The sequence below is a fragment of the Falco cherrug genome, chromosome Z, assembly GCF_023634085.1.
Source record: "Falco cherrug isolate bFalChe1 chromosome Z, bFalChe1.pri, whole genome shotgun sequence".
Lineage (NCBI taxonomy): Eukaryota > Metazoa > Chordata > Aves > Falconiformes > Falconidae > Falco > Falco cherrug.
The window spans coordinates 54,152,918-54,165,154 of NC_073720.1; the positions used below are offsets into that span (position 1 = coordinate 54,152,918).

At 46.1% G+C, this 12,237-nt stretch overlaps 1 protein-coding gene across 4 annotated transcripts in view; it reads left to right on the plus strand.

Moving 5' to 3' along the window:
- Positions 1-4,228: 4,228 nt before the first annotated feature.
- Positions 4,229-12,237, plus strand: part of LOC102046107 (E3 ubiquitin-protein ligase KCMF1) — a 54,471-nt gene continuing 46,462 nt past the window's right edge. For 2 of the 4 annotated variants that reach the window (XM_055698866.1, XM_055698865.1), the window contains exon 1: positions 4,231-4,439. Coding sequence is in view for 2 of the 4 variants with exons in the window: in XM_055698863.1 (XP_055554838.1) it covers positions 6,523-6,589 (67 nt within the window). In the remaining 2 variants the exon portion in view is untranslated. Of the gene's footprint in view, positions 4,440-6,507; positions 6,590-12,237 lie in introns of those variants that run through there. The other 2 variants (XM_055698864.1, XM_055698863.1) reach the window with 2 other exon arrangements.

The following is a 12,237-nucleotide window of genomic DNA, read 5'->3' on the forward strand; positions in this document are numbered from 1 at the left end:
GAGATTAATGGACTAAGTGGCTCCTAACATAACAGTTCTATTGCTCAGGAGTGCTGCTGTAGGATATTGCTATTCAGTTTAGTATCCAAACTTGTCCTGCTCCGCTCCAGACACTGAATTCTTTTACAGTGGCAAGGAGAGAAACCACATGATGCCACACAAGCATCTCTTCCCTATTTCAGGGGACTTTATTACTTCAAGGCACAAACTTTATCATATTATTTCATGTTGGGAAAATTCATGAATTTTTGTTTCTTACTGTGGCTTACATAATAGCCTAATTAGCTATGAGATCTGGGTCTCTAATCATTTGCCTGGTTCTGATCTTGAATGACCTTGAGTGGGCAAATTTTCATTTCTCAGCTCATGTTTACCCATCAGGAAAATAATGATGTTGAATTTTTTTTTTCTCATAGAAAGTCTCACCTATGGATTTTTCTGCTGCACAGGAGAAAAAGAACGAGAAAACCAGTCATGGCAGGCTCTTCCCTTAGGGACAGAAGGATCCATCCACACTAGAACTTTATAAACCTCATTAAAATCTTTTTCATTCTGTCTGTGGAATAATAGCATGTGGGTTTGAGAAACAATATTGTGCAACACAAGGACAGTACAGGTTATTAATTATCAGGTTAATGCTAAGAAGGTAATAATGTTTTCTACTGGTGGCCATGACCTTGTAAAGGGCCTTCAAAATATGTTATGCAACTCTTCCCACACTCAGCTGGAGTTGCTACATGCTCATCTCTGGGAACCTGGGCATCTTACATTTGCGGTATTTGCTATATTTGCAGAGAAGATAATCAGCAAAATTCCCACTGAAGGATATAATGCAGGTGTGTTTTACGTATTATTGCACTTGCAGGCATATTCTAATGGGATTCCAAAAGCACTGAGGCTTTTATTTATGCTGCCTCATTGGGTATAGGAACTGGCCTTAAGGCAAGAAAACAGTATATATAACAGGATTACCGTTGTAATTTTGGATTCGAGCCTACAAAGACAGAGAAGAGGCCACAGAATTCTGCTTGGCTGCCATGGGCACCAGGGATGTTTCAAAAAAGTTTGAAAAAACCCTCAAAAGTTTGATGGGCTCACCATCATGTGCAGGACCACGGGCAACCAAGTGTTATTCACAGAGATGTCCCTTAATAGAGGCAGGAAAGGTTATTAAACCATTTTGCAACTGAAGCATGGAGGGACACAACGATTGGCCCAAGGTCTTCCATGACCAAAGACTGAATCTTCCAGGTCGCAGTGAAATGCCTGGGTTGCAGTCTGTATTTTACCAGATGCATGGGGCCAAGCTCCTGTGGGAGGCCACCTCCACCAGAAACAGGGTAAAACTGAGCACAGGCCAACACAGCATCGTAGTGCTCAGAGTGAGGCAGAGTTACATACACAGGGAACCGCAGCTGCACACAGAGCCAAGGTATTGCTAAACCTTGCTAAGCTGAGTTACCAGCTTGCAAGGTAGCTTGCTCTTTAGGGACTGAAAGGTGGTAGCAATAGCCAAGAGCACCTGATGGTCTGTATTTTGCATCTGGGTGAGACAATTTCCATTTGCATTTAAAAATGCCATTGCCAAAATAAGTAATCATAGAATCATTTAGGTTGGAAAAGACCTTTGAGGTCAAGTCCAACTGTTAACCCAGGACTGCCAAGTCCATCACTAAAACACGTCCCTAAGCATCTACGTGTTTTTTAAATACCTCCAGGGATTCCACCACCTCCCTGGGCAGCCTGTTCCAATGCTTCATCACCCTTTCAGTGAAGAAATTTTTCCTAATATCCACTAGAAACGTCCCCTGGTGTAACTTGAGGCTGTTTCCTCTCGTCCTGTTGCTTGTTATCTGGGAGAAGAGACCTACTCCCACCTGCCTACAGCCCCCTTTCAGGCAGTTGCAGAGAGCAATGAAGTCCTTGAGTCGCCTCCTCTCCAGACTAAACAACCCCAGTTCCCTCAGCCGCTCCCCATAACACTCGTACTCCAGACCCTTCACCAGCTTCGTCGCCCTTCTCTGGACACGCTCCAGCACCTCTACATCCCTCCTGCAGTGAGGGGCCCAAAACTGAACAGTGTTCGAGGTGTGGCCTCACCAGTGCCCAGTACAGGGGGATGGTCGCTGCTGCCCTTGCCCTGCTGGCCACGCTCTTTCAGATACAAGCCAGGATGCTGTTGGCTGCCTTGGCCACCTGGGCACACAGCTGGCTCATGTTCAAACAGCTGTTGACCAACACTCCCAGGTCCTTTCCCACCAGGCAGCTTTCCAGCCACTCTTCCCAGGCCTGTAGCCTTCCTTGGGGCTGTTGTGACCCAAGTGCAGGACCCGGCACTTCTCCTTGTTGCACCTCATACAACTGGCCTTGGCTCATTGGTCCAGCCTGTCCAGATCTCCCTGCAGAGCCTGCCTGCCCAGCTTGGTGTTCTCTGCAAACTTACACAGGGTGCACTCGATCCCCTCATCCAGATCATCGATAAAGATATTAAACAGGACTGGCCCCAATACTGAGCCCTGGAGAACATGACTTGTGACTGGCTTCCAGCTGGATGTACAGCCACTTACCACCAGTCTTTGGGCTTGGACGTAAGAGTAGGACATACATGACCCACTGTCCCAGTGCACGCTGTTGCTGTGAAATGCTGACAAGACAGGCACAGCTTCACCTCTAGAACTATCTTGGAAGATGCCACTAGTTTGGTAGTGAGTTTTATGACAGTTGCAGATTTCTCTGGTTTCTTGTCACCTGTGGTGTGCCTCTTGCAGACTCCTTGCACGTTCACTGACTCTTCCCCTGCTTCCAGAAGCAGTGAAGCCATTGGCTTCCATCACTCAAAACAACCTTGAATTTCTCCTACAGCTTATTCAACACACAGGTACTGCTTGCTTCTAGTGAAAATGTCCTCAGCCCGCTGGACTTTTAGACAAACTGTATCTGGGTTACCCTTTCAGTAGGCACTCTGTTTATGAACTGCATGTGGCCAAGGGGAAGATGGAAGTGAAGCAGGTGGCCACAGTGCAGTGGATGGAAGTGTGCACATGTATGTAAAGGGGAGAAGCAGAGGCTATATAATACAATTGGCATGGGAGGGAGGTGGTCAAGGAATGAGGCTGGCACTTCCTCCTTTCAGTGCTTACTGTTCACTCCTACCATTTGCAGGGCTGGGGCAGACTCATGGGAGCTGTGGTGTAAGATAGAGAAGAAGGGACATGTTGAACTGGCAGAGATAAAAGACGGAGGAACGCCAAGAGCAGAGGAGGAGATGAAAATTCAGAACAAAATGAAGGCAGGTGGGAGTAGCACGGACAAAGGAGGTGCAGTGGGTGGTGCTCCTCAGGGTGAAAACTGGGGGAAGGCCGGGAAGTCCGAGTAAGAAAGGCAGCGCCGAAGCCAGGCGCTTGGTGTATGCACCCTGTACATCTGTCCCAGGGAAGGCACGCGGCCATGCCTGGGGTTTGTCACTCATCTCAAGACCAGCCTGCTTTCAAGACAGGGCAGGAAGCAACCATGACGGGACGAAAAGTTCTCATGCTGTGGCGACACGGAAATACTTTGTCTGGACTGTGATGACACACGACACGTGGGACCTCCCTCCTCCTCCTCACCGAGCCGGAGCTTGACTGCAAGACGCTTTTGGCAGGAATACTCCGCAGGCCTGACTAAGAGGAAAGGGGCAAAAATAAGGAAATCAGCGCTGTACCCGCCCGGGAGCCCACCGCCTGCCATTCCCCAGGGCCGGCGGGGCGAGCTGCGCTCCCCGGGATGGAAAAATCGGCTCGGGACACGCGCACCGCCCTCCGCCGCTCTCCCCCCGCCTTTTAAACTAGCAGCTGGTTACCGCGCGTCCCGCAGGCCGGACCGGTCCAGCGGAAGCCCCGCCGCCGGCAGGCTCCGTTACCTTCGCCGCTTCCTCCCCCTCGGCGCCCGCCCCGCCACGTTGGGCCGCTGCCAGCCCCTCTCGGCGAGCCCCGGCGGCGGGGCCCGCTGCCCTCGGCCGCCAGCCCGCGCGGGAGGGCCGCCGCCTCGGCGGGTGTTTCCTCTTCCTCCCGAAGCGCGGCTGGGGCCGCAGGTGGAAGGGGAAGGGGCTGGGAGCGCTCCAGCACGGCGAGCGGCCCCGCCGCCGCTGCGGCAGCGGGCGGAGCGGAGCGGGAGGCGGCGCTACCAGCCGGCGGGGCCCAGAGTCACCGTGTCACGGCGCCCGGGAAGCCGCTGCCGCCGGATCCGCCCCCCCGCAGGGCGAGCCAGGGAGGAGGACGGCTCCTCGCCGCCTCTTGCATTTTTACCCTCTTCCCGGCCCTGCCCCAGGCGCCTCTGCTGTGGCACCGGGGCTCCGTACGCGCGGCGGGGGCCAGGCCGCAGCGGCGCCCGAGCAGCCCGCGGGAGCTCCCGGACGGGTCTGGGCAGCCGCCTCAGAACTAGGATGTCCCGACATGAAGGTGAGCGGCGCGGGGCGCCAGGCCGCGGCGGTGAGGGCGCGTCCCGGGGCCCGGCCCGGCGTTAGGGCCTGGCGCTGCGCCCGCTCGGGCGGATCATCATGGCGCCGCCGCCGCCGAGAGGGGAGCCCGCGGAGCCGGCGGCGGAAGGAGGCCTCGGCGGCGGAGGGCGGCGGCCGGGCCCCGCTCTGCAGTGTCATGGGAGGGGAGGCGGCCGCGGCCGTTCCGTCCCGTCTCCCCGCGCGGCCTGCGGCGGGTCCGGCCGCCTCCCCCGCCGCCCCTCCGAGCGCGGGGCCGGGGCCTGCCGGCGGCGGGCGCGGGCAGGGAGGCGGCAGGCGGCCGTTCCGCCCCTCTCCTCCCGCTCCTCCGTCTGAAGGACGGGCGGAGGGAGGTGGGGCCGGGCGGCCGTGCTGGGCGCCACCAGCCCCCAGCGGGCCCGGCCAGGGGGGGGGCGAGGGCGCGGGGCGGCCTGCCGACGTGTCGGCCGCCGCGGCGGGTCAGGCCGGGCACGACGCCCCGGGGGGGCGGTGCGGCCGGGGGGCGCGCCGGGAGCTCGGCCTGGCACCCCGGGGGAGCGGGGCCCGCTCGGGGCCGGGGGGCGCGCCGGGCGGGCGGGGAGGCGAGCCAGGCCCGGGCGCCGGGGCCGGAGAGAGGCGTGCGTGCAGCCTGCGTGGCCCTGCCGAGGGGCAGCTTGTGTGCGGGGGGCCCCGGAAGCTGCCTGTTCGTGTCTGTTGTGTCTTGTGGCAGAGGAACCAGTGCTGGTACAGTGGCATGTGCGGAGGCATTAGGAGAGGTCATCTGCGTGTTTGGCCTGGTCCCGCTGTGTTTACCGCTGTGCGTGAGTTCGATGGGTAGTTCAGAATTAGACGGAAGGAGCAGGATGGAAAGAAAGCTGGAAGGAAAGAAAGGAATTTATACAGGAAGACGATGGGAGTGTGAAAGCAGGAGGGAAAGTCGCTTGTTTTTTCTGCCCTTCCTTACCAGTGCGTAAGGTGCTTGGACAAGTATTAAAACACTCTGTAAAACCAGGCTTTGTCACTTGCAAGGGTAACTTTCTGCCATGTTGGGAGCTTAATTCAGCACCTGTCTCCATTTTCTCTCTCTTACCTAATTTCTCATTTCTTTGTTTTATCTAGAAATGTTTTGACAGAAACATTTTAGGAGAAGTCGGTATCTGTGGCTAATGATGAATTCAAGCTAGTTGGTAGCTTGGTGCTGGACAGTGGTATATATGGTGGATTTTTGTGTGGCGTCACAGTATTTTGCAGACTTCTTGTTTGTGCAAGTATGTGCACTTCTGTATTCAAAGAACCATCTTTCTTGAATTCACTAGATTTTAAAGTTAAAATTTAGTAGGGGTGCCAAATACTTCCTCTTCCCCCCCTCCCCCCTTATAAAATACATATTTTCACAAGAGGGTGGAGATGCTGGATTTCTTTATGATTAAAGATTCAGATTTTAACAATAGTGAATGAAAGAAGTAATGATTACATGGTGGTTGTTAGTGACATTGTGGTGTTATACGTTCTGTAAATCTTTTGCTGTGATGCACGTATTCATTATACTCTGAAGTACAATAGTAGAATAAAAGCTTTTCTAGCTTGAACAGGTTAAAATTTGGAAGTGATATTGTGTGGTGTTCTTTAGTGTTTTTCCTGGCTTGGATATTTGTTGATATTTTTAGAAGGAGTGGCTGATAACAAAACCAGGCCTAATATTCTCTTCCTGTAGCAGATTCATCAGTGTGTGTTCTTTCTATACATGCCTAGTTAGAGAAAATGGGAAGAGTTGTCTTGTCTTTCCTGATGAGTGAGTGTGAGTTTTGGTAATTTCATATAGTGGATGTAGACTTCTCAGGTGTGTGCGCACGTGCTCATGCGTGATTGAAACCATGAGAACACTGAGATTAAAAATTATATCTGTCACTGTACCTTGTAATGTATTTTTATTAAAAATCTAGTCCATTTCTTAATTTCTGAGTGGTACTCCTTTTACTTCACACTTCAGATTTTTTTTTTTTAAGTCAACTTTAGTCATAGGGTTAGAATAACTCATATTAATACGGGAGGCATGTTTTTCCAACTTCATGGAAGTTTGGAGACTCAATTTTGTTAGAAATCTGGAAATCCTGAGAAAAGAAATATTGAAAACAGGTAAATCTTGTTTCAGATCTGTATGGTGTCATTCACAACTGAACAGTTTCTGATCCTAGTTGAACTAGTTTGAGAGGGTCTGTCATGGAAGAATATAGGGAAGAACCAAGCTTTAATCATGTTGAAGTGGTGTGTTTTCTGTGTGTTTCCTTTAAAATGGTCCATCCTTGTTTGTAGCTTTAAGATTTATTGATTGCTGCTGACAATGTGGATGCTGTACCAGTTTTGTGATGGGAAAAGGTGTCTCTAGAAGGGTAAATGCTGGAGAAGTTGGAATTCCAAAGTCTTGGGACATAAATCTCTGTCAGATGCTTCGTGACCTAATTAAAGCTTAACTTCCATTGGGGTTTTCTCAGCTGTTTTCTTTGGTATAGTAGTCCTTAAAATACAATTGGCTGTTTTGGCGTGGTTTTGGGGTCTTTTTGTTTGTTGTGTTTGTGTGGGTTTTTTTTAAAGAGCTTTTACTATCCTTCAGAAGAAGTCTGATCACAGCCTGCCTTTTCACAGTGCTGTCATTTCACACGAGCTGTAGGCTCATGTTTCTCCCAAATACAGGAAAATGGGCATAACTAGAACTTGAATTCTTGTTGCTCTTTCTTGAAATGTTCATTCAATGTTTAAGAGTTTTTGCTGATAATAATGTCAAGAGTAGCTATTAGCATTTATCCACCTCTTGCTATTGCTAGTTACTTAGAATTTTTCAAAACCAGTTTTGTTCCGTGATACGGTATTAAGAGACTAGCTGTTGTCTGCCTTTGCTTTTCTAGAATGCAAGGTGAGGGCATCTCCTGGTCTTGGATTTCACATTGTTCCCTTTATAGGAGCAACGTACTGTGTTTCTGTGGGTTAGCCCTTCTGTTGATTATGTGGTGGTGTAATATTTGACAGCCTACAAGGAGCAGGTAGGTAATATTTTTGTACTGTAGAAAGGTATTTTGCATATTACAGACTTTTTTTTTTCTGTGGACATGCATCTAGCAATGATTCTCTTGTATGGCAGTAGATACTACTCAGGACAGCAGAGAGAATCACAATTTCCAGGAAAATATCATTAGATCATTTTTTGCAACTTTTGCAAAACTAGGTTGCTGCAGCGTTATTGGTCATACAAGGGCCTGGCTTCAGGTTTTTTATACTCCGCAGGTCCAGGAGGCATCCAGTGCCACACCACCAGCACAACTTGGTTCTTGGTCTCACGTGCTGTGTGCCCCACTCCCAGCCCTAGTTCCATACTTCGTTTCTTACTTTCAACTAAGGGATGTATTCTTTAAGCTTCAAAGAGTCAGCAGCAATTCAAGTGGTGGTTGCTTTTGATGATGCCCATTTGTCAGCATTTGTTATGAATCAGCAAAGCTCAGCAGTTAATCCTAGTCCCACATGAGGTAAAGTTGTGAATAGATTGTAGTAACAAAGCTTGGAAGGGAGAGCGGTGACTGTCAGGACCATGTGGAGTTTCCAGATGTTTGCTGCTGGCTTCAAGCTCCTGGTATTTGAGGGAGCTGGAGTCTCAGTGCTTCTCTTTTTTTGTGTGTGTGTATATATATAAATGTCTTGCATAGAGATCTTTATTACAAATAAGCACTTGATTTAGAAGGCTGGACAAGTACATCTTAAAGAAATACGCAGAACTTGGTCTTTGAAATCCAGGAAGTCCTAGTGTTACGCTTGAATATGTACCAACCACTTGAAAACAGCTAATACAAGAGTAATGTTAGCTGCAGTCTTCTAGCTGTACAAGGAACAGATAAGGAGTCTAAGTTAATGATGCTTTCTGTATGATCACAATACAAAGCATAAGTAAAATTTTATCCATAATAAGCTTTTTGAAAAAGATAATAGCAAGAGCAGTTTATGCCCCTTGTAATTATGCAGTAGCTCTGTCATACGTGAGCTGTAGAAAGGTACTACAGACTTCTGTCAAGACAAGTAACACTCAGCAGGTGATACCTAACTTTTAATATTTCAAGTAGTGTCAGTTATAGAATTGCCACTAAATGCAGAATTAATCTGGTTTTGTGTGTAAAGTTCCTAGTTCAGGTAACAAGACTACATACTTTTCATACAAACTACTCAAGATACTGTGTTGGTGAAGTATTGAATTTAATAATGAAACATGCATCTGTGAGACCGGTTATAATTTGCTGCCTTGTGATGCATTTTAATAGTTTGCTTATGTCTTCTCCAAACACGAAATTTTGCTATTCTGCAATACAGAATAATGACAAATTATTTCATATGTTGCTGCTAATTTTTTTTGTTTTGTAGAAAATAAATCAAGATTAAGTTGTACATGCAACATAAAACAGTGAAGTTCTTTGAATTTGCGCTAATATTTGACTCTGACAAAGCATTTTCTAGCAGTCTGTGTCAAAGTATTTCATACTGTTGTTAGTTTTACTCTATGATAGCATGTTAACACATATAATTACAGGTGTAGTGCAGTATCTGAAAACAAGTTAGTGTGATAATTAACTAGGGAAAGCTAAGTTTAGGACACAAAAAAATGTCAGTGTTATATGTAAACTGCTGCAAATGTGGTTAGAAATATTGGAACACAGTAATTTGCTTTATTATCAGACTGTTTTCATTGAGAAACTGAATTATCATTTAATGATAAAAAGGGCTGGATAAATCAGTGATATTTTAACTGCCAAGACTAGGTTTTCGTTTTAAAAAAGGTTTCTGGCTCTGATGGTTTAGGAGTCATACTCTTGTGTTAACCAATATGCTGTTGTCCCTGCAGAGTCAGTCAACAAGGTTCTCCAAAATTACTTAGAAAGAGGGACCATTTTTTCTCTCAGGTTTATGATAAGAAGGAATGCCATGGATCCAATTTTATTTGGGAAACAGCAGAAAAAGTTTAGATTTAAATGATCAATGGTGAAAAGTTGATAGCCAGTATCCTAAGCAGAAATACTGAAACCGAACTGTGATACTTTTAACTTTATTGGGTGAGGGTGAAGAGAGAAGACAATAGTGAAGTAACTCTTACTTCCAAATGTTTGTTTGAACTAGTGGTGACAAGAAGGAGGGATGCAGGGGAATTTGAGAGCCGTGCAAGTTGCTTGAGTAGTATTGGGCAAATAACATTTGTACACATTAAATAAAAAGAAGAAAGCTGTTCAAATGCCATTGCATGTTTACATTACTGATAACATTTGAGGAAGAATTGTGGGTGTCACTGTTCATAGTTGCCTCTTTATTGTTGTTACTTCAGTTACTGTTAAATACAAAAACAGAATGGTGACTAAGACAAAAAGTGTTACTACATTCAAGAAGCTGCTGGACACAGCAGCAGATTTGAAGAACAGCACTCAGGAATTGGTATGTGCCAGAATTTGGTTGCACAGACAGCACTAATTCAAACTTCTTCGAGCATCTGCGTTGTGTAATTACACAGCTGCATGTTATCTACTCCACACCCCTGCCCCCTTCAGATAGTGCAGGAGGTTTTATATGTTAGACCACAGCTCTGTTTGGGAGCGTACAGCAAATAAGCAGGTGGAGGCATTACAGACGGAAAGGATTATCAAGGTGTTGACAATGGAGTTTTATTGTGGAAAGCTGAATCGACCCTACTGTCCTCTGCTGCAGAGTTCATGTGAACTGCTAGGCAAATCACTTTGGCAAGAATTCACAGGTAGATGTTAGCTGTTTGGTCCATATGGAGTCTGGATTTGGGATTGTGGGGATCTGAGCATTCATGACTGCAACTGTAGTAACTGAGTGATAAGCTTTGAAAACACACCTCTAGAAAATCAAAAGATTCTGAAAAATCCATCCTCTGGCATCTCACATTGGGCAGCTGGGTTCAGTGAACTTTCAGGTTTGATCTTTACATGCCTTGATATTCCTCTATTTCAAGAGAAGGAAGATACTGCTTAGAACTGCAGTTAAAGTACATTGATATTTCCGCTGCACTGAAATGGTGTGGAGAAATGCTTGCAGGGAAAAGGCAGTGAGAAAATCAATACTCAATGCAAATTTTTTGAAGTGTGATACGTGAAGGCTCAGAGTGATGAGTAATGATAAAACAAATAGAGTTTTGTCTTTGTTTAGTGGATGCCATATGCCCAGGTGCACTGAGTGAGTGGTATTTTTCTAGGAAGAAATACAATTGTTAGATTGCATTTGCTATGGATTCTTGTAATGGATTGGTACTAAGACACATATTTTGATATGAGCGGGGTTGTGAGTTTTCATGTGAGTTTGGTTTGGTTTTGTTGGCTTTTTTTGTTCTTGGAGTCACGTGAGCTAAATCCTCCACACACAATGTATTCTTCCCTCTATGGGTTTTAGAACAGATGAGTGGATTTGGTAGCTGTAGGTTCTGAAAATGGAGTCCTAATGGATAAGAGGTATACAAGCTTAACTATAGGCAGCAATGTTGCTCACCTATATGGAACCAGCGTTACAAGGTACTGTGAGCAATCTGGGCACATGGAGTTCAGAGAACTGAAAAAGAGTGCTGTTTGTGACTTGGGACACGTGTGAGGGAGAATAGCAGCATGGATGGAAATCAAAAAGGTGTTTACCTCACACTGATACAGAGAGGGAATCTGAAAGAAAGGTATCATCTGCATAAGAGTTTGTAATCTCCCTTTCTGAATACAAGATGTATTTTGTGAATTCAAGAGCGTGATTAAAACAAGTGCTTTTTCATACAGTATGTAGTGATGCTGTAGAGATTTTTTTTTTCACTGAAGGTTCTTGAGGTTTCCTAGTACCCAGATTAAAATTTAAAGATTTGGATTTTGTCTTGTATACTCCAGGCCTGTTCATTATTTCAGATTTGAAATGGCTGTTGAGTATCTCAAATACTATGTCCCATTTGGTTCCTACGCCTCTCCTGAAGCATCACCTGGACATCTCGTTTGAACTTAACTCCTGTGGCGTTTTTTGTACATATAGTCCTTACGGGTATCCACATTTTAATGTCTGCATGGCATTTTAACAATGAGTTTTGACGCCGTGAAGTAAGACCATATTGAATTCCGTGTGGAGCACAGAGAACAAGCTTCTTAGTTTCACTGGTTTAGAATATATGTATAAACCCAAGGTTTCAGTTTAGAGCTATTAAAAAATCTTTTTGGCTTATTGACATCTGTGAAGTTGATATGTGAGGTCTGTACCAAGTGAAAATTGTGGAGCATTGTCATAGAAATACCTTCAGCTTTGATATGATTTTTTTCACTCACACAACTGCTCTTCATCTCTAGGTCTTTAAAATTGTATTTCAAGGGTGTGTGTAGGTGATGGCTTGATTTTTGGCATGTGAAGTCATTGGTTCTAGTTGGAAATTCAATTTTAAGTATAGATAGAAGTTACTGGAGCCTCTGACATATTTGGAAAAATTTACCTCCTTCCCCACCCCCCACCCCCCAGTTTGTTCTGAAAATGTATTTTGAATGAGTGTGTGTGTGGGGGATGGATATGTTTGATGGAATTTTAATCTTTTTAAATGTTAAAATCTTGAAATAATTTTTTTAGGCTTAGTCTGTGATTTGTCTTTGTGCAATAATTCTTCTTTTTATTGCCCTTTTTTTCACCTTGCAGTGAATTTCATGAGTGTGTTGGTTCTTTCTATCATGATTCCTTTATTTGGAGCTTCTAGGAGACTTTCTCTGAAAGTTGCCCCATTTTCAGTT